The sequence below is a fragment of the Lepisma saccharinum genome, chromosome 27, assembly GCF_977018435.1.
Source record: "Lepisma saccharinum chromosome 27, izLepSacc3.1, whole genome shotgun sequence".
Classification (NCBI taxonomy): Eukaryota; Metazoa; Arthropoda; class Insecta; order Zygentoma; family Lepismatidae; genus Lepisma; species Lepisma saccharinum.
In genome coordinates this window covers 37,000,917-37,028,879 of record NC_139255.1, presented here as the reverse complement: position 1 = coordinate 37,028,879, position 27,963 = coordinate 37,000,917, and the positions used below count along the sequence as shown (strand labels likewise).

Below are 27,963 nucleotides of genomic sequence, written 5' to 3'. Positions count from 1 at the left end.
AAACCAGTGTGGTAAATGCAAAGTCACCTTAAAATTATTCCCGAATGCCATTTTTGCTAGTGGAAATCTTATAATAAAGATTTTATGGCATGTCCCAACCCCCCAACCCATACAAAGCAGCTATGCTCTATATGCCTTTATAATTCCAGCCACTCCACAAAAAAAAAAAAAAAAAAAAAAAAAAAATCTGCATGTCCAGTGCAAGTCTTTTATGTGACTGTTGGTATTGGCCTATACCGCAGCCATCTGTTTAATTGAAAATGGCAGAGAATGATGGGGAGCATACTACAAAGAGATGTTATTTTAATAACTGTATTTGTATATATTTTTACGTCATTTTTCTGCCTCTGTAAAACCCACTGAGAGTTGTACTATATTAATTATTTGGAGTATTATAAGATATACTAAGCATTTTATTCTACAATTTTTCTCCAACTGGTCACAATAGTTGACCCTCATAAGTATTTAAAACATTAATTTTCAAAATTTTGACCAAAAAAACACTTTTGATGTTTTTTTAGTTTTTTCTAAAAAATAAAAACTCAGGTGAGGAAAACAGAGCCGGGATCATCCAAGCCATGCCTGTTAGGTATATTCATGGGAAGTTCGAATCAGGTTACCCTTCTGCCACAGGAGCTTTTTCAAGATGATGGTTGAAATACAATATAGAAGTCTGAGATTATGAAGGTACCCAAATGGATAGATGACATTCTATTTGACAGAAAAAACTATTTGGAGGAACATCATTCAATGCATGCACTTTACCATCAACCCCACAAACATGCACTTATACACAGAAATTAAGTACCCTGCAAAACACTACCGTAGCCTGCGAGAGGTACTGGGATCCATACCCAACATCTCCACCGTGTAGCCTTAAGGGATGTTAGGCAAGCTGCACGCTGGACCCAACACGATGCATCATTTTTGTTGCAAACGACTCAGGGAAAGTTTAACATGAGGCTCTTGTGGGTGGCCACACACCAGACGAAACAAGAAAACACGACGATACACAAAGTGATAAAGTGAGGCAATACGAGTGATCTTCATACAAGAACGAGAGTGCAAAAGAGTTAGTTGTTGATTACTTTAATTCCAGCCATGGCAGTGTTCCATGACAACATAACTTTACAAATTGTTAACAAAAATGAAGTTGGGAAGGGTGTAACACAACAGTGCAAGGAAACGGGGAAGGGGGCATCAGGGATAACCCCATAGGAGACAATTTTTCCTGGCAACAAAAGTAAATTCTCATTACTACCAGGGATGTTTCTATCCCTGTATCATTATTAGTATGTTATATGTAAATATGAAAATTTAATTTTGATATTTTGTTTGTACAAGGACTAAATATGTTGCATAACAAAAAATCAATAACATATATGTGAAAACATGTAATTTCAGTAAAGCCATTGAAGCTTTGGAAACATATTTCTTGTGTGATGAAATGAGTAATCTGTTGTGTAGCTTTGTTTCATGTTGTATTTATAGTTTGTTTTCATTATAACATTAATTAATTGCCTCTCAAACAGCAAAAACATAGCTATTCAAGCGAGGCCTCCATTGTATGATTATTCCTAGACTGAGGTGAAAAAGAAAGGGAGTAGACTAAATGTTTCACTATCCTTGAAAAAACACTCAGAACAAGGGAAGTACATTCACTGACGCCATCCTCTTCCTGTCCTTTTTTTACGGGGGAGCAGGCTGGGGGGGAAGGGAGTAGCAAGATGCTAGACAACTCCAAATTAGCCTTCCATTGTCTGTGTGTACCGCACCCCAAGATATGTGGCTATGGTTTTCTCTCAGGTTCGTCAAATGGAGGACATTTAAAAAGGTTGAAAACTATAGCCCCTTTTGACTCTCTCCACTCACACACCTAATTGGTTTCAAAGTGCAACACCGCGACATCTACTTTGTCGATTTGGTGTCGGCACCATTTGCACCACGTTCTGGAGCAGTGACAGTGTAGTGTATGGTAATGCGTTTCATGTTAACCAATCATATGAACATTTAAATTAACAGACAAGTGTCTGTTGAACCTTCAGAACTTGAACACCACTATTCTTACATGCAGCGTCTACTTGGTCAAACATAATTTCCTTCCACCAGCCTGACACTCACTGGGATACACCTACACTACATCCAGTGTCCTAAAGTGTAGAAAACTAGAAGGGGCCACTCGAATTTCCTTATGACAGTGAAGAACAGGCAAAAAAAAAAGCCAGAGACTGGCCAACATACTTCGCTACGTATTTATATGTGAAGGGGAAAAAAGGAAGGGAAAATTAATCTCATGTGGAAGGACGTGAAGGAAGCACTGAAGAGAATGAAGAAAGGTAGAGCACCTGGAATAGATAAGTGCCAGTGGAAATTATACTAGAGCAGGAGTGATTGGTGAGCAGTGGCTGTACAGAGTAATGAAAACAGTATGACAAGAGAGAGAAGTGCCAAGAGATTGGACAAAGGGACTAATAGTTCCCATATTCAAGAAGGGGGACAGAAAGGAATGTAAAATTTATAGAGGAATAACACTAATTTGCCATGCAGCAAAGGTGTATGAGAAAATATTAGAGAAAAGAATATGAGAAGTAACAGAGGAGCTGAACATGAGAGGAACAGCATGGATTTAAAAGAGACAGATCAACAGTAGATCTGACATTCACTATAAGCCAACTCCAGCAAAGGTATTACAAGTATGGAAATGATTTGATTATGATATTCTAGATATAGAAAAGGAATATGATAGTATGGGCAGAACAAAGATTTGGAAGGCTTTAAGAGAGAAAGGAGTCGAGGAAAAGATAATGTGTAGAGTGCAGAGCACATACAAAGCCGACCAGAGCTGTGTGCAGACACCAGTGGGAAGAACAGAGAGGTTCAGGATAAGTAATGGACTAAAACAGGGAAGTGCTCTTTCCCCACTGCTCTTCATAATTACAATGAATACAATTAAAGAAAAGGTGAGGAAGAAGATAGGAGAGGGAGAGATGAAGGTCCTGTTGTTCCCTGATGACTTAGTAACATGGCGAAACAGTGTAGACGTAGTACAGAGAAGCTTGATAGTTGGAATAAGGAAATTAGAAGAGAAGGAATGAAAATTCAGTGCAGAAAAGAGTGAGGTGCTAATAACAACAAGAAACAGAGCCAGAGATGTAACACGAATAAAGGTGGACATGGAAGAGTTGAGGATAGTGGAGAGTTTCAAATATCTAGGAAGCATAATTGAGAGAAGAGGAAGAATAGATGAGGAGGTAAACAGAAGAGGACAAATGGGTGGTGGACTCTATTGAATTGTTCAAAGATTAATATAGAACAGGAATGCCCCAATGAAATGCAAGAAGGTAATATGTAACACATACTATGTACCAATAATTATGTACGAAGCAGAGACTTGACAATGACAGAGATGCAGACAGTGGAGATGAAATTCTTAACAAGTATATTGGGGAAGACTAGAAGGGACAGAATAAGGAATGTGGAGACCTGACATACAGTGGGAGTGGTGAAGCTTCAGGACAGAATAGATCAGGCACAGATGAGATGTTTTGGACACATGAAGAGGATGGATGCAGAAAGACTGCCATTAAGAGCTTACAATGCACAAGGAGTGGGAATAAGGCCAAGGGGGAGACCAAGATGTTGGTGGAAAGAGCAGATATTGGAGTGTGTTAGAGGACAAGATTGAAATGTCATGGAAGACCAGAAGAAAATGGAGGCTTGACTTCTATGCTGATCCAGACAAAGGTAGGAAACAGCGAAGGATGAAGATGATGACTGTGGAGTGGTTATCTCAGCACACTACAATGTTAGGGGTACCAAGTTCAAATCCCAGCCTGGATGAGTATTGGTGTTCTTTGTGAGTGTCCCTCATGTCACTTATCCTCATATATTAGCCAAAAGTGGCAGAAAAGCAATACTAAATAACATAAATCAAATCAAAACGAATAGTCCCTTACATATCTTACTAAAAACTCATGGGAGGAATCAAATCATACTCCCATATGATCAATGCATTTCTCCTTGCCTCCTGGCAGTGTTGCCAAACCGGATGCACATAAAAGAACTAAATTTCACCTTAAATGGAGTTAAAACTGACTTTCATGAGTTAGGTTAACGAAGGCTGGATAAAGTGCCTCCTAGGGTAATGTTAGTTGTCAAAGGGGTGGGGGCACTGCTATTATTGTTAACTCTAAATTGATGACAATTTATTCTTAGTTTTCAACATCTAGATCCGGCGGCATCGGCCATCTCAATAATCCACTGATGGTCGTATGAAATTGAAAATAAAGAATTCCCTGATAACAATATTACCTCAAACACGGCACCATAGAGAAGTAGCTGGGAAGTGGGGCAACGCAGTGAATATAACAATACACGTCACATGCAAAATGTATAAATATGACAAAAGTTGGTCTATGTGGGCCGGAACCAGTAATGGCATCATAATGGGGCACAGGGTTGGGCATCCCAGTTCACAGACGAACGAGTGCACGAAAGAGCCAGATCTGGCTCCAAGAGAGCTAAGTTGGCATGGACGGAAGAGCTTGGGAACAGTCCCCTTGGAGACTGTATCGCATGTCCTTAATACCACCTGGAAAAAGACAAATCGCCCCCAATGCGGCTAGAAACTCATAATAAAACACCTGATCCTCGGGGAGGTTCAACATTTGAAACAAAATTGTCCCATCATTCCATGCCGCGGCGATGGAGGAGGTAGTAGCGTCCGAGTACAGTATTGCGAACGCTAAATGTTCTCGGAACACCGGAGTTGGGGTGTTTTTGGCTCGGCGAAGCCTTGCAAGAGCCCATTCCCACAGAAGGGGGTCTTTTTGCACTAATGCAAACGCCACACATAAAGACAAGTTCAGAATGGGCCCGGCCCAGGCTATGTAGCCCGCTAGGGCCTGATGCACACGTTTAAGATGCACTAGCTCCTTAGGCACTGTTTGAACAATATGTAAATACTTATCCGGGGCACTTATGTGGTTTGCATCGAGGTTCACTTGCAGGCCGAGATATATTAAAGCTCGAACTGGGGAAAGGACACTTTTAACTGTGTTCACACGTACACTCGAAGCACAAATTTCACGCACCACTCGCTGCAATTCCTGTGGAGGGCCTGCGATGAGAATATCGTCGTAATACACCCAAATGTGGATCGTATCTGATTGCCACTGGTCGAAGAATTTTGAAGCCAGTCGTTGCATGTGAAAGGGGCTCCAAGTCCAGCCCATGGGAAGTTTCCGGAATCGAAAGCACTGTCCATCACATCGGACTCCGAAGTATTGGGCCAGGACGGGTGCCACATCCACGTGATAGAAGCCGTCGACGAGATCAATTTTCACCAGAAAGTCGTCCGGACGAAGTCGTTCTTGGAGGCCGTAAATTGTCGGAAGATGAAAGGGGAGTTTAGGGTAAAAAGCTGTCCACTCACTGCAGTCATAGATGAGACGGGGTGTGCTGGATCCTTGTTTTGGGACCGCGTGTAGGGCAAAGGCATTACGAACAGTGTCGCACGATTCCAGGATTCCCGCGTCGGTCATGGACCGAATAGCCGGGAGAAACGCAGGATGCGTTCTTCTTGCGCGCAAAGGGCAGTCCCGGGGCGGAGTGTGCACTAGTGGCGGGGCCTGAAATGACCCCGGCGTGGCGAATTTCCACACTGGAAGATCTGCTGGATTCAGACGAAGTCTGTGGATCACGGGCGGAGCTAGGCTAGCGTCGTCGTCCTCTTCATCGCGTTCGGCAGGTTGTCCAGGTTGTTGTTCCGGTGGATTGTCCCCATCTTTGTTGCCATCCTCGTCGTCGCCGTCTCCTGCATCGTGGATATGTTGGGATAACATATCGATGAGAGGTCGCCAGAAGTCCCAGTCTTCAATGTCTCGAACATCGTCTTCGATAACCACTTCGTCATACTGTAGTTGGGTCATGAGGCGATCGAAGATGAGTCGAGGGTCCGGGTCCGGCGGCTGATGAACTACCGGCAGGAGACGCGGGGCGATGGGGCGAAGCGGCAGACTACGTCGCATTCGCCTCTGCTTTGGCTGGATGAAAGGGGCCCCGTGTTCCCCGACGTCCTCTGGGGGCTGGTTGTTGCCGGTACACCGGCGGTGGAGGCGGCGGCTCTTGTATGGTGATGCCCAGGATAGCACAAGCTGTGTCGTTGTAGGCGGCAACCTTCCATCCTCTGGAAACTGCAATGACGAGAATACGCAAGCGGCGAGTGAAGAGCTGTAGGTCCTCGGGTGTGAAGTGCTCACGGTACTTGGCTTCGAGCAGGAGATGTGCAATTTCCCAATAGTCTCTGGTGGGCATCGCAGGGTCGGTATGCCGACTGCGCAGGAACGCCACTGCCGCATCGACATCAAACTCCGGGCCTGGTTCCACCGTCGGGGCTGCTCGTGCTGGAGGTGCTGTATCAACCTTGCGGCGAAGTTCTTGAACCTCTTGCTGAAGTGGGCGAAGTGCATCTTGTAGCATCTGCCGGAATTCTTCCATCTTGCAGACAGGGTCCTGGTCCGCCCCTGAAGTCTGTGGGGTAATGTTCCACAGAGTGTCGAGAGTAACTTGGCGTGCCGTAATTGGCGTGCGAAAAGCCGAGCGCGGCGTACAATTGCACGCAATCGAGACGAAAACAGGTGAATTCAGAGCTCGGGGTGTGTCCGCCACTGGTTCTAACGTGTCGGAAGAAGCGTCAGAGTCCTGGGAAACAGGTATCGTATCGCCCGAATGCGAAGACTCAGCGGACATACTCTGGAGGCCAGGCAGAATCAATCAAGCGCATCGCGCACCCACCTGATCCATCCAGAATCCCAAGCTCAACTGGCTTGGAAGCCACCGTGACGTCACAAGGACGCCACAAATGGCTCCTCGCCATTGGCTCCGGATTTTTCAGAATGGAGTGCTCAAGAGGGGGCATTGTTAGTTATACCCCCTTGATCACCACCCCTAAAAAAAGTATGTCAAATGCAAATATTGCAAAATATAAGACTGACTAGTAAAAAAGAAAAAATAGCCCCTTTACAAGAATCCCAGGCAAGCTACTGATTCTTTACAGTACAATCTTCAAAATGCACCTTCCTTAAGGTAAGAAAACTTTTGAACAAATTACTGCTGCTATTGCAGAAAGCACTGATCATGGAAGACTCCTCTATACAATGGAGAGATTTGTTATCAGAAAATTACTGCATTCTCAATTTTGTATCTTTCTTGGAACACCCCAAGGAACCTCCTCAAAAAAAAAAAACAAAAAAAAAACAATATCCTCAATAATTCTATAGGTGTTAAAATATTCTAAAATCACTTTCATCTCTACAAATTTCAATATTGGCTTTCCTCTTAAAGAAACTCAAAGAACCACATGAGAGGAAGATCTATGCCACTTGGTGTTGGACGGAAGCTAAAATTGTACACAGTTGATTTCATTTTGTACAGTAAATTTTATACATTAACCATTGAAAACCCACAAATGTTAGAACACAAGTTAACCTTCCATTGGTCGGACTGGATCTGTGAGATACGTACAACTAAAATTGTTAATTTTCTCGGAAAGGATTAGGCATGCTGTTCTAAGCTTCTTCCCTCCTTGTCTGAATACAGATGATCACAGTCTCCTCCTGGTACCCCTTCGTGTCTGGGTTTAGTAGGCTGTTTGTATCTGTGAGATACAGAGAGACGAATCTTGTTTGGGGTAATGGTAACTTGTAGCATTTACCATTAGAATTTGGAATAGTTCTATGCTCTGCAACACTGATGTTGAATGCAACAAATACGATACAATCAGTGATAAGGGTCTGTCACAAATTGTGATAATGCAGAGATAAGAGAAGGTAATTTGGAGACTGAACTGGGATTATAAAGGGAATTTATTTTTCAACATGGATCATGGAATAAATAACAACAGTGTTGATAATCTATCTTCCAGCAACAAGATTAAATGGTTTGGACTTCCTTTTTAAGCCCACAATCCCTTTTTAAAACATTTCCCTTTCTAGTCCCGTCATTGACTAGTTCTCAGCCTACATTTCCTTTTTCTCCTTTATAAAAACATCTTCCTTGGTCTCTTTATTGATAAGATATCAAATATTTTGTACAACTGTATTTTCCATAAAGAAAACATTCAACAATTGTCTATTTGGTGCAGCTTAGAGGAAAGAAAGAACAAGCACTTTCTACCTTACCTTCCCTCCATGAGTGTTGGGAGTATGTTGCAGCGATTGTGAGCTTAAGCAGTACCTAATGCATTGTAATAAAACATTAAAATGCTGACCAAGACAAAATTTATACTATAAAAATATACACTAAAAACGTAACGTTTCCACCCTCTAACAGGGTCTTCTTCAGAAGAATAAGTTTTTAGTGTATATTTTTATACTATATATTTTGCCTTGGTCTGCATTTAAATGTTTTAGTAACAATTACCTTCTCTTAGTAACAGTGTTACTAATGCATAGGAAGACAAATTTATGGTAAATAAAAACTGAGGAGAGCGGTAAATAAAATGTTAGATCAGCGGTATACACCAGGGGGGGAAAAAAAATGGCACTCACTTTTTCATCATGAGAGGAAACAACATACAAAAGAGCTATAAATTGATAAACTACTTCATTTTTATATAATGTACACATACACAAGTACTTAGATTTCAACTGTAATTGCCAGTAGCGGCGATTGGGTGGGACAAGGATAGTTTACTTTTCTTGCTAGACAAGGCTTAGTATTTAGAGGCCATAGAGCAGTGCCCCCCCCCCCCCCCCCCGAATCGCCACCACTGATAATTGCACTGAAAAAAAAGAGAAGAATTTCACTTAACCACAGTTCTTAGTCTCGCTGTGCATATACACGTATATATTTTTACTCACTCTTTCACATTCACATTCACCTGTGAGTGGAAGAAAGAGTCTTCCTGATGTGATTGAAGATAAAATGTTCTTCAGCTGCAAGTGGTAGGAATCTTAGGCAAACATTTCATTACAAATCGACAGTTTGTGCGTAAAACCTCGATTGCCGGTTTTTGCATGTTTTCTACTTAATTTGATGATATTTCATGGTTATTTCGCAAAAAAGCATTCATTTTGTGCAAAAGCACACATTTCAGATTACTTCACGAATAAAACTCATGCATATTTCACCATTGGGGGTGTAGTTACGTGCAGAATGTTCAAAGTTGCATCTTTTTTCATCGCGATTTCGCGCATCACGAAAATTCAATGTCCCTACTAATGCATTGTAAGTGGCATGCCTGTTGAGTTTAAGGTGTACTTATCTGCTGGATTTTTGAAGATTTTTAGAATAGTTTTAACTTCCCATCTCCAAAGTTTTAGAATCAAATATGTATTCTCAATTATGCAATTACTTGGACCATAATAATTTAATTTGTGAATCACAGTTTGGTTTTAGGAATGGTAAGTCAATTGTTGATGCCATAAGACTCTTTAGTCAAAAATGTACTTATGGCTTTCGAAACTAAGGACTTTGCTCGCGCCACTTTCTGTGACCTGAGCAGGGCTTTTGATTATGTAGAACACACTTTACTTTTGAAAAATATGATGTACTATGGCATTGGTGGTACAGATCTTAAACTGTTTCATTCATACCTTCAGAACCATAGTCACATTGTCTGTATAGGAATGGAGAGGTCAAATGTAGCCAAGGTCAAATGCGGTGTACCTCAAGGTTCGGTCCTTGGACCTTGATTGTCTGCTACCATGATGAATGGTTTACCATTTTGCATCACTGCTCACACAATACTGTATTCAGATGATACCACTTTCTATAATGTCAGCTCTGACTTTAACACTCTTAAACCCACAACTGAAAATACCCTGTATCATTCTTCATTGTGGTTCAGAGCTAATGTAATTTTGCTGAATGAAAGTAAAACCCAACACATGTCTTTTTTCAGTCTTGGAGACACACCAATGGATAATAGCTCAACCAATGTGCAATTTCTAGGTATTGTCATTGATAATAAACTAACATGGGAGCCACATATTAAATACATAACTGCTAAGCTCTCCAGGGTTATATATTTGTTAAGGAACTTAAAAAGTCATGTACCTGAAAATTATGTAAGATCAGCTTACTTTGCTTTCGTTCCTAGCATTATTTTGTATGGAATTTTACTTTGGGGAAACTGCAGTTATGTATAGAAAATTTTAATACTGCAGAAAAAAACAGTTAGAATAATTACCAACTCACACAAATTAGTTCATTGTACAACACTGTTCATTAAGTTATAATTTATGACTGTGATAAATCTATATATTCATACGGTAACGGTTCAGATTGTTTTATGATTTCTCCTAGCACAAAGACTAACTATCGTAGAATTTTGGAAATCATTGTCACACGAAATTTGAACCTTCCTTAAGGTAATGAGCACCGTTTGGACTCGAAAAAAAAAAGTTATTTATGTTGAAAAAAACAACTTGAAAATTACCTTACGCACTTCTCATGGACAAGATATTCTCAGTAGACAGTAACTATCGTAGAAGTGTGGGAATGAATGTAGAAGTAAATCGGAACCTTAGTAGAATGCATTTAGGGACTTTATTTTAATGCTAAGGGAACCAAACCTAACCACGACAGCATATATTGCACAAAACCTTAAGTAATCGCTAAAACAGTATGTGTTAACAGACGTACATCGAAATCGAACCATGTAAAAATTGTATTCGTAGCATGATGAAATTGCAATAAAACAAAAGGAACTTCGCCCTTCACCCTTTTGTACTGTTCTGTTGTATTAATATAAAAAAAAAATTGCCACAACTACAAAGTAGACAAGATATACATTCGTACACTACTAGGAACAGCAGGCATATTAAACGTTCTCAAAATCCATGAACAGTTTTGAAGCTCTAGGATTAAGACTATTTAATAATCTACCTCTTCATGTGACACATCTGCCTGTGAATATATTTAAACATAAACTATATGACTGTTAGTTGCCACATCATTTTACTGAATTCACAAATTTTTTGACGTTGTCTATTGCTGTACAAGCTTAATGACAATAAAATCCTATTATTATTATTTACTGTGTGACAGTGACGACGGTATTGAGCATCAGTCAAATGGCGAAGACAGGTACAAGTGGCAGAAAGCTATGGAATGTGGTAAGCTGTTTCAAGAAAGATTTCACCAAAACAGGTGGTAAGATTAATTGCTGTACTTTACCTTCAAAAAAAGGAAATGAAAAAGGACTACCTACAGTTTATCTTCGCACTCCACTAAAAACATTATTTAAAATGAAAGCACACTATATGCCATTTGCATATAAAAGGGATACATAAAATGTCTTGCAATTTTTACTTTACTTCATACAAAATTTGGTAACACTTTACTATACCGGAGACGGATTTCTTCAAATTTACAGGAGAAAGTACTTACGTAAATCATTTTCTGTAGCGTTGTTGATGTTTGGGAATGTAGTTTTGATCCATTTTTAATGCGAATGCATGTGGTTTTCTACGAAAATCTATTTCCGACGTGCTATTGCTGCTGCCGCCATTAGCTTTCTGCACGTCATGGAGAAAAACTGATGTAGTCCGTACATGCTAACTTGAACGAAAGGAGTGCTAATGGAACCTAACCTAGTAGGCATACCTTGTTCCGCAATGCAGAATAGTACGTTAGCAATGTAAAAAAATTGCGAAATAAATCATTGATAGGTGTCGCCGGTATAGTTAAGTAGTACCCAAAATTTAATGTATCCCTTTTTGGTATCTATTAGTAGGCTTACCATATTTTTTGTGTGTCCAACCCAGGACATATTCGCAATCAACTCATTATTGCTGAATTCCAGTTTCTTGTACGAAAATAAATTGAAATGACTTAAAAGCCTTAACATTTTATTGGAACATTATTAATGTTATTAATATTGTTTCTCCATTACTCCTAAGTATTGGATACTAGAATTATGAAAATTGTCTACGCTTGAGAAGGATTTTTGTTCCTGAACAGCATTATTTTCTTTTAGAGTGCAAAGCAATTCTTTGGCAGAAGATGGTATAAATTTATGAGTTTTTCTTTCCTGAAGTTGACAAATTACTTGAGAATATGTCTGTTATGCTTCCGTTGCTGTGATAGAATTAGCTTCCAATTTCAAAAATACATTATTAAATAACTGTAGAGAATCATACAAAAATTTCAAATACAATTCACTTTCTGGATTTTCAAAAAAATCAAATAATAATTTTTGGCATTTGTCACAAAGACAGGAACTATGAGCTTAGCCCATCAAAAATGGCAAGAATTCTTTGTATTGCAGATGACAAACTAAGGAACCTTGTGCTGCTTTGGGATAATACTTTTTTGTTAACGTTAAATACACACTTTCTTTTGTCCATTGCCAAATGCAAAGCCCTTGTAAATAGTTATAATAGCCAGTTGATGAGTTACTTCACACACTTGCAAGACCACCAAGACGCTCATCGAAGTATGGAAACTGAACTGCTCAGGAGTCGATATCTCGAAGAGAGAGAAAAGGTATAATCAATCGATCCTTGCCGGTCATAAATTCTGGTCGTGAATATTCAATACCGGTAGCTATTTTCATGTTCAGATTCTCAAAACCCCAGACAGCACTAAATAAAACAGGACTGTCTGGGCTAATCCCGGACATATGGGAAGCCTATCTATTACGCTTTCATTTAAAATCACATTTAGTGGAGTGCACAAATAAACTATAGCCCTTTTTAATTTCCTTTTTTCCCCCTACTTTTGTCCTATTTAGAGTAAAATTTTTCCTTTAAAATCCGGTCTCTAGTGAAGACGATTGCGATGAAGATCAGAGTGTACACATAAATTTGTCGTCTGGTGAAAATGATTTTAAGGTGCCTAAGAATCATTATACTATGTAGTACTACACTAAAAAAAGGTGGTAATTAAGAAGTAATGATGAGTGTATTACAAAATCGTAGGGTCATTCCATGCCAAATCAACCAATTTTTTAAAAAGTGGTTGCATGACAATTAAAAAAAAAAAAATCATTTTTAGTACATAGGTTTGTACATGTGTCTAGATATCAAAACCAATGTTCAAAAAAAAAAATTGTCTTTAGTTCTCCTGGGGTAGCCATTTTTCCAACATCGTGCATGGCTCTAAATATCTCAGATGGGTCCCCTTTAAAAAGTCTGAAATTTGGCACATAGGAAGCCCTTCATGAACCTAACTCACAGTAAAAATTTCAACTTTTAGATTCAACTCGTTTTGGTCAATATGAGGTAACGTATGTCACCTAATTTCTGACGTTGCAAAGTAAGGTTAAACTACATTCCATACTTAGAATAATGAAGTCTTTTCTTTTTCTTTTTTAAATTTGGGTTAAATAAAGGCTCAGAAAAAATAGTAACATAAGATTTTAATACTTGACTTACCAGAAATTGAAATTACAAGGTATGACAATTGAAAATCTGCGAAATTTCATTGCAAAAGGTTTGATTTATGAGGTACTCATGACCAGTTGATATTGTCAGCTCCGAAATTGAGCTTCAACCATATTTTTATCAATGTAGCAGTACATGCAGCTTAAGATAGGCAGTGGCATGCCCAGGAATTTCGAAAGGGAGGGAAATGGGGTTACATATACTTTTTTAGTATACAGCTCTGTTTTTGCCACATTATCCTGCCTTTGACGTAATTGATTATGGAATACTAGGCCAAAGGTATTGGGTTATGACCCCCACAAACCCCTCCTTGGGCACTCCACTGAAAGTAGGCTATTTATTTTGGAGTGTCAAAACTGGTAGAATATATTATCTTTTGTTTCCTTTATTTTCCACTTTTTTTCTTCTTCCAAGAAAAGACATTCATTGAAATAGATGTAAGTCATGCACAGCAGAAAATTCGGAGACATGTTTTGATAGGATGTGAGGCAAGCCTCGAATTGATCTGTGCATGTACAATCTCTGCTGTCATTCTTCCTTTGCCTAATGTGCCGAGAGTAGTGACTTGTGAATGTCCATTATCTGTGACAGGAAAGGGCGAGTGTTCTGTAATATTTTTAACTGGAGAGGACTGTCATAAATACCCCTTTGGTAAGGTTCCAAAAGACCTAACTAATCTTAACAAAGTCAGTGAAAATAATAACACTTCTTAGGTCAAGACTACAGGTGTATGGTTTAGAGACAATATGCAAATACCATTAAATATAGCTTTTTATATGGTAAAGTATGTTGTGAGCTTCAGAAGTACCTTAAAGAAAAGGTTAAGCAAGGTAAGGTAAAAAAAGCATCAAGAAAGCATTATACCAGTTAAATCAATATGCCTGATATGTTGGAGTAAAAGTTTCATATGTGGAGAAAGTGACTCACTTAAATGCCAGAATTGAAATCATGTCTTTGTGCCAAGCCAAGGTAAACTAAAGGAAATGCATGAAGTCTGTTCTGTTTTTTATGCATCTCCTGTTTCAAAACTGAGGAGGCTGATTGCAGAAAAACAGTACAGTGATCTTGTTCGAAAAACTATTCACATCCTACAAGGAGTGCAAAGGAAACTGGAAAGTTGCTTTTCACTAAGTATTAAAACTGAAGAAAAGAAAAGCAAGTGTGACAATCCTTTGCGTGGCCAGTACAATCATATAATTGAAATTATAAGAAGAAAAATGTAAATGAGCAAAAAACTAATGTTGAAAAGATAAGAATCATCAGTTTGATTGCTACCAATTGGTCAAGAAAAAAATATGTGATGAACTGAAGGTTTCTGATAATTTACTTAGGAACTTAGTGAAAGAACAAAGAATCCTGCCTGATTTAACAAAGAGAATGAATAGGAAACTGGAGCTGACAATACCAACTGGTCGTGGGTACCTAATAAATCAAACATTTTGCAATGAAATTTCGCAGATTTTCAATTGTCATACCTTGTAATTTCAATTTCTGGTAAGTCAAGTATTAAAACCTTATGTTACTATATTTTCTGAGCCTTTATTTAACCCACATTTAAAAAAGAAAAAGAAAAGACTTCATTATTCTAAGTAAAACGAGTTGAATCTAAAAGTTGAGATTTTTACTGTGAGTTAGGTTCATGAAGGGCTTCCTGTGTGCCAAATTTCAGACTTTTTAAAGGGGACCCATCTGAGACATTTAACCCCGAAAACTGTCAAAATTCAATGAACGGCCATGTTTGAGCCCATGCTGTAAAAACAGGGTGCATTTCTAAGCACTGATATTTTATTTACAGACACCCTGCAGGTAGGTCTACACATGAAAAAAAAATCAAGCCTTAGACTAAACCCCTTCATTAAAAAAATCGGGCTTAAAAATGCAATTTTTTAACTATTGTTATCCCATTTTCCACCATAATTTTTGTACTTACGATGCAATTTCAAGCAAAACATACCTGAATATCATAGGAAGTATACTTCATTAGCTACAAAATGAATTTTGTTTCAGGTCTCTAGCTTTAATGGTTTTTGATATTAAGCAAAAAAAGCCATGCGCCATGTTGGAAAAATGGCTGCCCCAGAAATAAAGACAATATTTTTCTTTGAACATTGGTTTTGATATCTAGACACATGTACAAACCTATGTACTAAAAATGATTTTTTTCTAAATCAACCACCATTGGATGGTTTGGCATGGAATGACCCCGTACTAGTATCTCAGAGGTACAGAACAACCAATGTTTTTAGTTTTCCAGGTGGAACCGAAAAAATATCATGGAGCTATGAAGGTTGTATGCTGAAATATAATATTTTTATTATCTAATACATCCCTGTAACAAAGTGTCAGGAGCGACATGAAGCAATTCCTGAATATTTTGACCCTCTATAACTGTATACTATGAATTACCAGTTCGATCTCCGCAAAACACCTCTGATTCTTTTATTTAGTCATTTTTAACATTCCTACTTACCTATTCTGCATTGCGAAACATTGTTTAAGGTGGCATTTTGTTTTTCCCATGAAAATAATTTCAATGTTTCAAATTTACAGTAATTAATGTTTTTTCCTTTTTTCGCTTCCGTAACACACAATATGGCAGGGACAGCTTGACTAGCGTTGTGGATCATCAGTGGGTATGCAGTGATTCCAACCTTCTTAACCAAAAAAACCTACATCCGTGTTACTGATTGTGTTCTTTACGTGGTACTAATCTGATATTCCCCGGACAGATTTCTTCATTTTTACAGATGAAACTACTTACGGTAATAAGTTCCTGTAGCATTGTCGAACATCTGGCTGGAAGGTGTTTTGTGTGATGTAACGGATTTCTTCAAATTTAAAAGTTTGGGGCCATTTGGGGGCAGGTGTCTCCGGCCAATTTCTAACATGCCTTTAACAGGGACTCTATAGATAAAGCCGGGGAGCCGAAGCAGAGGCAGGGCCGAGTTAGCGGTTGAGGGCGGTAGGGCAATTACCCCAGGGGCGGAGTCCGGAATCAGTGGGAAATTTGGACTCAAAAATTTCAAACAAAAATATTTTTTTAGTTTAAATTTCCCAACGATTCCGGGACGAAAAACGTGAATACACCTTAAACAATGTTCTGCGAAGCAGATAGGGGCTAGAGTCTAGTTTACGTCCTTCTTACCCACTTCTTCTTACCCGTTTATGTCTTTCTTGCGCACTCCTTCTTGCCCGTTTACAAAACCATGCTAACCCGTGCTAGGGTTAGTAAGTTTTTCTTTTTACACTTTCTGTCACTAACCATTCACGGGAACGAGGTTAGGTTAGGTTCCATTAGCACTCATTTCACCCCTAAATATGTGCTTCATCATCGAAAAATGTCCTCAGTACGTTCAATCACGCATATCCGGACAACATCGGTTTTTCTCGATTTTCTCCTCCAAGAAATTTTTCCTCGCCTTGGGATTTACTTTGTTGAATTCCTTATAAAATAACCTTTCCAACGATATATTACACGTATTCCTTAGGAAAAGGACGTAAACTAGACTCTTACCCAGATAGGTAAGTACAAATGTCAAAAATTGACAAAAACGAAGAAATTATAGGTGTCCGGGGAATATCAGATTCTTACCCTTTACGTTAACATACTTAGGTTACGCTTAGGTTAGGATGAATAGCACCACGAACCATGCACACGTAGCCAGACAAACAATTCATGAATAGCCCTACGAACCATGCACGCGTAGCCCCACAAACCATTCATAAATAGGCCCATGAACTATGCACAAGAAGGTTAGGTTAGGTTACATTAGGTTTGGCAAACAGTTAAAATTGTCATCTACTTGCAAAACAACGGCGCAGTTGGAAACACTGCCAAGGGGTTACGTCATCAAACGTACGCAACATCAGGTTCACGTACAGGAATGAAATGAAAGCAACAGCAATGGTGCGTCGGAGAGATATTTATCTTGAAAAATACATTCCACGATGAAAGAAAACACCTGCACGACCTTCAACAAAATTCAGATACTCATTTTCGTAAGTAGTTTCTTCTGTAAAAATGAAGAAATCCATTTTGCGGAGATCGAAATGTTGCCCCTAAATTATTTATTATTTATGAGTAGAGACCGGATGTTAGGCAAAATGCCTATTCTTTCCTGTTAGAGATATGATGAAAACGAATGTTCCGAAGGCCAGAGGGGAAGGATTAGCTTCATTTAAAGGCAATTTAATTTTGCCTATTTCATACGATATTGCCTATATTATTTCATAAATGCCAGATATTGCCTATTTTAGGCATTTTCTTTAAAATTGGGACATGACTGAACTCGGTGCATACAATTTCCTGTTCCCAGCATTAGTTTCCGATCTTTCCAAGAAGTTTAAAATTAACAGTTAGCGAGTTATTGCAGCTAATAAGGACTTGGACAAATTAACAAATTCAAAAATTTGTGAAAGGTGAAAATATAAAACTGAGTTAGATCCACATGTTCTCGCGTGCTTTAAGTATGCTCCGGTAACATCTGTGAAGGTTGAAAGATCTTTTTCAATTCTAAAAAATGTGTTGTCCGATCGCAGACATAACTTGTCGGTTGATCACCTGAAGAAATACCTTGCTGTGATGTGCAACCACAATTAGTGCTTCTTATTCAGAGACTGCCGAACCGTACAGTACAAACTTGAAATGCATTTAAACAGTTTCTTAGTTCGAACTGCTGTGTGGAATATATAGTGTAAATTTTTAAACTGAAATAACCCTGTGTGCAGTGATAAAGTGTATATTTAAATAATTTGTGTACTGGTTGGAAGTAGCCACCAATTTCTTTTGTCAGACTATTGTGTGTAGCCATTACATACAATGGAAATTTTTTGCCTGACGTGACTCCTGTTTGCAGTGATTTATTTAGTACAATATTGGACTGCTGTCTCTAATGATGAGCTCCTGGTTTATTTTAAGCAACTATATAGAATGTACAGGTATGTTTCTATATTTTTTAAACACCTATTTATTTTTGTATGTCTAACTTCATAATTTTGAGTTAAATTTAAATGCCTTTTATTGCCTATTTGTATTTTAATGCCTATTTTGAAAATTATAAGTGCTTATTTGCCTGCCTATTTTAGATGTTTTAGTGCCTAAACATCCGGTCTCTATTTATGAGCGAATCTTGAAACAAGAATAAAATGCTTTGGAAGCGGAATTATTTTTAAAACAAATATTTTGTGCATCGATATCGGATTGAAAACACGAGCGTCGTTATTGGGGTATTACGTACATGCATAATGTTAATGTATGATTATACGGCATGTACCTCGAATAACTTAAAGGTAAGGGCACTGATGAATGAAAACATTGGGGACTTTGAGAAGATGAGTAGTGGAGAAAAACATACTCCTTTCTAAAGAAAGTTGAGTAGATGATTGTTCGTATTTTCTCACTTAGTTTAAAACTAAAATGATCATATTCAAAATTTAGGTTGACCTAAATTTTTCCGCATAATTCAGTTTTCAGGTATGTCGTCCGCATTTAAAAAATATCTGAAATAACAATTTAGTAGTTGCATCACTTCAAACACACATAAAAGCCTCACTTGCGTTAACCTACATTTCATGTTTGCTTAATAGCTTGACTGCTTCAAAATAAAAGTACTTTAGTTCTATAAACGAAATATAACATAATGTTACAAATTAGTTGCGAAACCTAAAAATTTATTCTATTTCAGAAAAATTACTAATTATTGAATTGCAACCTGTAGCGTGCATTTACAGGCTTCAGAGCGGTCACTGAACTGGCCAATTCTGTCACAAAATCAGCTTATATCTAACAAATCATTTATGAAACTAAAGTTCTTCAATTAAGTTCTGTCTATTAACTTACCTCTTTCTCTTCCTTCCATAGCAGTACCAAATTTTACCAGAAACTTTTTACTTAGTCTTAAACTTCTTGCTTTACGGAACCCACCTCAATTTCACCAAACATGGCCGGATCTAGCACACAACTTCAAGGTCGTTGAACTGTAAGGTTATTTCTTTAACGCTGTTCTGCGTCTCTCGAATCGGTCCATATTTTGTATTACTGATGTTTTATATAATAACAATTTCAAATCACCTTAGATATCTTAATTTTTATGCACATCCGTTGTTTTATGTTGTTGGGCTTTCAGGTGACTAGTAATGGAGTCCATCAGTAGAGAGCAATGATCCTAAAGATTATTTATTACCGTATATTTTTTCCCTTCAAAATCATACGTGAATGTACTACTGCAAATACTGTATTTACTCTGATAAACGAATGTAACTGCTGAAAATTCATTTGTACATAATAAAGATGATTTGTAAATTTCAACGTCATTTTTGTTATCGCACTAAATGAAGAATTACTAAAACATTATCAGGTAAGTAGTTTTAATAATAAATACATGATGTTGTTTATGCTTATCGTAAGCTGCAAAACAAAAATTAGCAATTGTTATTTTCCCAAGAAAGCATATTTGTGATGAGCAAAAGCTAATGAAGAGGCCAAAGATATACCCTTGTACTTAAAAGTTACTTCGTTCAGAAAGCATGGTAGTAATCAACACATTGAATTTTGTGTTGTATGAAATATATTTATTCGTTCAGTAGATAAAATTCGCAGCAAAAGTAGTGCGCTATATGTTAGTGTGCAAGTGCCTTCTCGATGACATTTATTTGTGACGTGTGTAATGCTAAAAACACATACTCGGAATTTTGTTTAAATTTGAAGGGAATAGTTGCAATTGCATGCTAATACAAAAATGCTTCCTTGTGCACTGGCACTGGTTTGTCACTATGCTATTTTCAATTTTGTTCATGAAATAGTGATTATTATTAAAGCTGTTTATTTGTATGCGTTGTTTGGGTGGAGAGAAATGGGTAACACTTTACCGGAGACGGATTTCTTCAAATTTACAAGAGAAAGTACTTACGCAAATCATTTTCTGTAGCGTTGTTGATGTTCGGAAATGTAGTTTTGATTCATTTTAATGGGAATGCATGTGGTTTTCTACGAAAATCTATTTCCGACGCGCTATTGCTGCTGCCGCCATTTGCTTTCTGCACGATAGCACAATACGCTCTCGTATTGTCCGTATATGCTAAATTGAAGGAAAGGAGTGCTAATGGAACCTAACCTAACCTAGTAGGCATACCTCGTCCCTGTGATGGTTCGTGGGGCTATCGTCAATGGTTTTTAGGGCTACCCGTGGATGGTTTGTGGGAAATAAGGAACAACAGTACTCGTTAATGTAAGAAATAAGACATTATTTTCGTTAGAAATTCATTATTTCACCTAAAGAAATGTTCCGCAATGCAGAATAGTACGTTAGCAATGTAAAAAATTGCGAAATAAATCATTGATAGGTGTCTCCGGTATAGTAAAGTAATACCGAGAAATGTATTTTGGAATAGAGTTAGGGTTACCAGACGACAAACTTTAAAAAAAGAGGACATTTTTAGATTGCAAAAAAGTTGTCAACTCTTGACAAAGATGTAGCACTTGAAACACAAGTTTTGGGTAAAAGTTTGGTATATCGGAGACACATTTCTTCATTTTTACACAAGAAACTACAGCCCAAGTTCCTTTTGTTTTATTGCGAGGTATAATTTAACAATACAGGGAATTTCTCCAATTTGTTTGAAATTTCGGATACTTACTAATTTGGGTCTCCTAATCACGAATCTGCACTTAAAATCTGGTGCTCACGTATAGAAATTCCTGAATTATGGCTAGCGCCAATGGTCCATGGCGCTAGCCCCACGAACCATTGGCACGTGGTTAGGTTAGGAAACATAGTTAAATTTTAGGGTCGTAGTAATATCAGGAATATATATATATTTCGTTCTTTAAGTATTCGAAACTGAAAATCTTGCGATAAATAATGAGCAATTGTGCATTGTCGGTTGCGATGACTGACCCTCTTATTTTGCAAGTTTGACACGTGAACGCCAAATTTTAACTTCAGATTCGTGATTAGGAGCCCTAATTTAGTAAGTATGCCGAATTTCAAACAAAATGGAGAAATTCCCGGTATTGTAAAATCGCTCCGAAATTTTTGAGTCCGAATTTCCCATTGAAAACATGCATAATGTAGTAGTAGTCTCCCCATCACAGGTGATTGCATATAACTGCAAGTGCTCGTCATGATGTCCCATAACCTGACCTTTCCTCTCTGCATCCCTCTCAGCATATACAGGACTACAGTAAGCATGAAAAGTTGAAAAGCTGCAGTGGTGCCCAGAAGTTTCAAAACTGGAGGATGTGATCTTAAGTTATTATTTTTTTTAATGAGCATGTAACTTTGCACCATTACTATGAAAAGAAGTTTAAAATAACAAGTTAATTTGTGTAGTCAATTTTATGCTCAGATAATCAGGACTGTACCCACTGGTGTAGCTATATATAGAATTTCTTTTCAGGGGGAAGGGAGCTGTAATTCTAAAGGTGGGTATTACTTAGCTGCATTCTAGGAGGTGGGGGTGGAATACACAAAGAAATGTTTTGTAATTAACCTTTGTTTTAAAAGTTTCTCAAAAGTTTGGGAGTGGCTGTAACCCCATCAGCTCCTCCTGCATATACCAGTGACTGGACCTACAGTTAAATGGGATCCACACCTCTGTGGAATGTGCTTCCACTGGGGATCAAGGCTGGGACCCCTTTTATTGCAAGGTGACCGCATTGGATCATTGGGGGCGGGGCCGGATGAAGGTGGGTGCTATTGATGCTGCAGCATTAGGCCTGTTCCTGAAATAGGCCCAGATGAAAACAGATGAGAATTTTCCGAAGCTGAAGAGTTTTCTTTTGCTATATTAACCTGAAAATAAATTTTAGAATGAAATTTGGAGCCCCAATTTTGGATGCCTAGACACAGCGTTACTTATTATACAGTTACTATTATTCTTTGCGCTGTGACGTAACTATAACATTGTTGTATTGCTCACCGAAGATTTCAAGCATTAGGCCCAATTTCGTCTTAATCTGGCCCTGGTTGGGAGTTCCAACATCTGGTCAAATTTGTTTATCAAGCAAGAGTAAATTTTGTTATCATAAAAAGAGCCAAACATAATTTTAATTACAAGGGTTATTTTTAAGTAAGGTTCGTTTTGCATTAAAAACGAAAATTTATTTTCTGAATTTACATACACTTCTCTATATTTCTACATAATTTCCTTGCCAGTTTAATCATTTATCGTAACAAGCTACGAGTTTTTGGATTCCCTCCTCATAGAACTGTGCCACCTGTGATGATAGCCAGTTACTCACAGTCGTTTTCACTTCTTCATCAGTATCTAAACGCTTGCTGCCCAGGAAGGTCTTCAGATGGCAGAAGAGGTGGTAGTCGCTAGGCGCAAGGTCTGTTTGTGAATACAGTTTGAAATTGCACGTGCGCACGCAGGCTCCCGGCATTCTTTGAGCATCATCATGGCAACTGTGTTTTGGGACAGGCAGGGTGTTTTGTTAGTGGACTTTTTGCAGCAAGGAACATCAATTAACTCGGCTTCTGTGAGCTTCGTTTTTATTGCAAAACTGACCTTACTTAAAAAATAACCCTCGTATATTTGTAATATTTTTTGTGTGATTTGTAATAAGTGTTTTTCTCTTTCTTTATAGGTAACCATGTTAAGCCCCATCCTGAAAATGACCAGGATGGTTTGCTCAATAGGATCAAAAGTGAAGATAAAATATTTGATAGGAGGAATAATTGTTGTTTTGATACTAGACTTTTTTGGAGCATTCACACATATATTTGAAGCTGATTATGAATCCAGTTTTAACTACCCACTGGAGGGTGACATAAGACAGTATGTAGAGCAGCTTAAAAACAAGGAAAAGCCTGATGTTCCTCCAATTAATTATTATAACTATACATTCGTGAGCAATTGCAAGGAAAAGTGTGTTGAAGATGGCAGCTTTTCTAAACTTAGACTTGTGTATGTAATAAAATCTGCAATGCATCATTTTGAACGTCGGCATGCAATTAGGTATTCTTGGGGATTTGAGAAGAGATTTTCTGATGTTCCTATTAGGAGGGTGTTTGTTCTTGGGGTTAGTGTGCACGAAGATCCCGAACTTGAAGGAAGAATTGCTGAAGAACAGAAGAAATATGGTGATATTGTACAGGCCGATTTTATTGATAGTTATTTCAACAACACAATTAAGACAATGATGGGATTTAGATGGGTCATGGAGTTTTGTCCGGATGCCAAGTTTTACATGTTTTCTGATGATGACATGTACGTTTCAACAAAAAATGTACTTTATTTTTTGAGAAATCCTACTCATTATCCAGGCTATTTAGAAGATCCTGTGTTTAGTTTGAAGGGCAAAACAAGTTTAAAGAACAGAAGATCACTTAAGGTTGACTCCCAACACAACTCGCTGACTTCTGATCGACATAATAATTCCCAGTTTCTAGTCACTGATCGTATACCATATCAAAGTTATGTCAAAACATTGAACCATACTGGAAGAAAGTTGAACCAGGTTTTAGACTTCGAACTGCCTGATGATGTGAAGCTATTTGCTGGATATGTGTTTGTTTCATCTCCCCATAGGCACAAGACTAGCAAATGGTACACGCCTCTAGCAGAATACCCTTTTCATATGTGGCCCCCATATGTTACCGCAGGCGCTTACATTCTTTCCAAAGATGCATTAGTTGATATGCACTATGCAAGTTTCTACACAAAACATTTTAGATTTGATGATATATATCTTGGACTTCTTGCAAAAAAAATTGACATTGAACCATTTCATTGTGATGAGTTTTATTTTTACAAAAAAGAATATGATGTGCTAGGATATCATTATGTAATTGCATCACATGGCTATGGTAATCCAAAAGAATTAACTGAGGTGTGGAATGAACAAAAAAGTGCAGGAAATGCTTAATGTATAGGCAGTGTGTGGTGGTATAATTTGTCTGTTGAGTAGATTACTTCCACTTGGGCAAAATTTAATTTTAAAGTGTTACTCAATATAGAGCTTATACTAAGAAGTGAACTCCAAACCGGTGGAAAGATCTGCTACACTATTACACTAAAAGCCAGATCTGGTGGGTGATCAGATTCAGAGCAGTTTCAATGTGAACACTGTAGGAAGAAGATTGGGTAAATTTCTCGTATCGGACAAACGGATTTCTTCAAATTTACAGGAGAAATTACTTACCGAATGCAGTTTCTTTATACTTGTGGAAGTTTGGGGAAGTGTTTTCTCTCATCGTTCATTGAATTTTGCCAGTAAATCATCTATTTTTCGGTATAAATGTATGACCAATGCACAAAAGCTCTTGCATCCATGTACTTCCAGGTGGATGTAGCCTGTGTGTGATGACATAATCCTGGTCAGTGTTTCCAACACGTGTTTTTGTAACTGAAGAACTAAACGTGACCTAACCTTACTGGAAATGGTTCGTGGGGCTATGCATCAATGGTTTGTGGGGCTACATAGGTATTTTTGGGTGCAGTGGGGTGGAAACACTGCATGTCGAGTACAGTAGTGAAACTGTGACCGCCATTTTGCGTGTTACCGAAGGCAAAATAAACGAAGAAAAGTTACTCGATATGTTGCAAATAGAGCTTATTTCCATGAAATAAGCGAAATGCCATCTTCAGCAATGTTTCTCAATGCAGAATACGTAAGTACGAATATTCAAATTTAATGAACTAGCAAATTTAAGCCGTTTGTCCGAAACGAGAAATTTACTGAAGATTGGCTCCCCCAAGCAAAGATTGCAGTCTTAAAGCTAATAAAAAAAAGATCTCACTTCTAGTCTTCAATATGTTTCACATTCCATTTTGTAATGTGGATGTTCATCAAGGCAGCTTATGAAATTGTTCTAGTAAATGTTTGTTTGTTTGTTTGCAACACTGCCACATTTATATCATTTCAGAAGGGTGTTACATTTCCTCAAATTAGCCCCCCCTCTTTCCATATCCTTGCAATTGGTTAACTTGAAATTGTGAACAACACTGAATACTTTTTTTTTATTTCTAGATTTATTAGGATGCCTTTACCTGCAGTTGTCTTCTTTAACCCACAATTGGTCATGGGTGCTCACTTCCAATTTTAATGAAGTGCCATTTTAACAGTATTTAAAATATTGTCCAGTTGTGCTCTCTAGCTGACTTTTAGTGTGTCACGAGTGACCTGATCACATTCTGTGGAAGGAGTGTTGTCAGACTGAGAACAGAGCTCACTCGCGACATTACATTTTTTATTTTTTTAGATTTGTGCATTGTCACTAAGTCTATGCTGTTTCTAGTGAGTTTTCATACCTACCGTATTTACGCATGTATAATGCACCCTTGGTTTTTGATAGGGAAATGTGACAAACAATTGTATCTCGTATAGAATGCACAGTAGAATTCAGGTTCAAGAAATGGCTCTCTTAGTTGTAGGTCGTAAAGCTGTCACTGCCTGGACCAAGAGAAGGACATTACATTACAAAGTGAAAAATTGTGGCACATGGCTTTTAAACTTTTATAAGTGGTTTTGCTCATTTCCTCTTTACTTTTTCTAGAAAAACTTCAAAATATATACTTTTTCTATGACCAACGAAACATTTATAGGAGGCACATTCAAGACCCTCAAGTTAGCAGCTAGCAGCACAAGAATTCCCCCATCAAAGCATTTACACACTCCATGTATGTCATATTATTTGGCCAGTAATACATTTTAATTATTTTCTTTTTTTTAATCTTTTTTTTCATACAAAGTACCATAAAAATCAGAACGTTCCTTCATTTTGTAATGAGCTTATTTCAACTGCATTGCAAACAAGTGAATGGAATACTCTTGCCATATTCAGAAACTGCAGAATTCAAGCTTTACAACAATATATAACATGATAGGGTTTCATAAACATTACAAATTATTCCTTGCACAATACGCACCACACTTATTGGGGGCAAAAATTTAGTAAAAAAGTGCGCATTATACATGAGTAAATATGGTATATGTTTTATCATGTTATGAACATTGTAAGTGTATAAGTGATTTTGTATTATATCAGAGTTCTTCAGGGCAGCTTTGAGGAACATTCACTTTTTGTTAGCACTAAGAGTTGTTTACTTCGACCATGTATCAAGCTGTTTGAAACCAAATAAACATTTTGAAAGAAAAATGTAAAAAAAGGGATATAACAAACAGATCATTGGAAGTACAAAAAATAATAATAATAAAAAATTCGGTGAATTATGCCTAACGGCATGACTAGAGCATGCACGACTAAACCCAGGTTAAGAATCAAATCAACCTCCAAGAATAAATACTTTGACCACCTTGGTAATTAAGTTTGTTCAGTGGTCAACTCTTGATCTAGACACCAAATATTCCAGGATCAAATCCTGGCATGCATATGCCTGTTCCTTTCTGTGCACCCCTTCATCAGTGTTGCAATTTGCCTAAAGAGCAGAAGAGCAACATAAAATGACAAACACCCAAAGGATAGTAGTCACGTTCATTCTATAATCTTGCATAAATCACTCGACTTTTCCAATTTTACACAGCTTACATTTTAAGCCATGTTTCAGAAATATGCATTCAAAATGCATTTTGAAAAATTTGAATATAGATTATTAAGAATCAACTAGTGACACAAATAATAATTTTTGATTATACAACATTTCATAATTAACTCAATGTAACTCAAACCTCTCCCACAAATTTGACACTGTTGCATATAGTGGACTACTGTATATAAAGTGTTGCTGACTTTCTGTGAAATGTCTGATTAACAAATATTGAGGCAGACATAATGATGCAAGAGAATTTTTTTTTTTTTTAATTCTATGCCATCTACTGTTGGTATGTAAATAACTTTGCCTGCAATTAAAACATTTTCAGAAATGGCACCATGTTAACATATTATCTGAGAGATGTACTGAAGGAATGAAAAATGAGTGGTCAGTAACTGTATTGCTATATTTGGGTCCAGTGTTAACTGGTTTTAAAACTTTGAATGGACCTGCCACATTTAAAAAAAAAAAAAAAAAAAAATCATGGGTGAACTAATTATTACAAGTTTCAATATACAGAGTGTCCGAAAAGTCACGCAACCTGGTGTTTACGACCGTATAACGGAATAGCGAAACGGAATGAGAAGAAATGCTTTCTGCCAAGAGAATGCCCTGTATATTGGGAAAATTTAGAGAGACAAACATATGTAAGAACATGCATGTTTTAATAACAAATAAGCAAAGTGTTGCCAAAGGCGGAAAAAAAATATTTGCAAATCGTGTATATTGATGCGCAGAACTCACTGAGGTAAATTATTGCAACATTTCACAATACCAACGAACAATTTGGATAGCCATCTAATGAATTTGACAGAAAAAGAACTTTGACGAAGTTTTAAAAACATTGCAGAAGGGAATAAATGGGCTGTTCCAAAAATCGATGTTTTCACAATATTACGAGGGACACTGGCAACACTGTTGGTGTTACGTGTCACTAACAGACGTGTTTCACCTCAGGCTATCACACTAAGGCACTTTTAACGACAAAGGATAAAGTTGGTTATTCTCGAACATATGCAATAAATTACATACACCTTGCAACCCTGAAATGTGGGTATCCCTAAATGCTTCTCTT

At 37.7% G+C, this 27,963-nt stretch overlaps 2 protein-coding genes across 6 annotated transcripts in view; one reads left to right on the top strand and one right to left on the bottom strand.

Annotated features, from left to right (window-relative positions):
* Window positions 1–19,359, bottom strand: part of usp (retinoid X receptor ultraspiracle) — a 146,133-nt gene extending 126,774 nt beyond the window's left edge. Inside the window, exon 1 of one of the 2 annotated variants that reach the window (XM_083113385.1) lies at window positions 19,231–19,359. In XM_083113385.1, the coding sequence (XP_082969511.1) occupies window positions 19,231–19,249 (19 nt within the window). In that variant the 5' untranslated portion in view covers window positions 19,250–19,359. The remainder of the gene's footprint in view (window positions 1–19,230) is intronic. The other variant, XM_083113387.1, reaches the window with a different exon arrangement.
* brn (beta-1,3-galactosyltransferase brn) overlaps window positions 1–27,055 on the top strand; it is a 31,354-nt gene extending 4,299 nt beyond the window's left edge. Inside the window, exons 1-2 of one of the 4 annotated variants that reach the window (XM_083113391.1) lie at window positions 19,274–19,369; window positions 22,981–27,055. In XM_083113391.1, coding sequence (XP_082969517.1) covers window positions 22,987–24,261 — 1,275 coding nt within the window. In that variant the 5' untranslated portion in view covers window positions 19,274–19,369; window positions 22,981–22,986 and the 3' untranslated portion in view covers window positions 24,262–27,055. The other 3 variants (XM_083113390.1, XM_083113389.1, XM_083113392.1) reach the window with 3 other exon arrangements.
* Window positions 27,056–27,963: the final 908 nt, after the last annotated feature.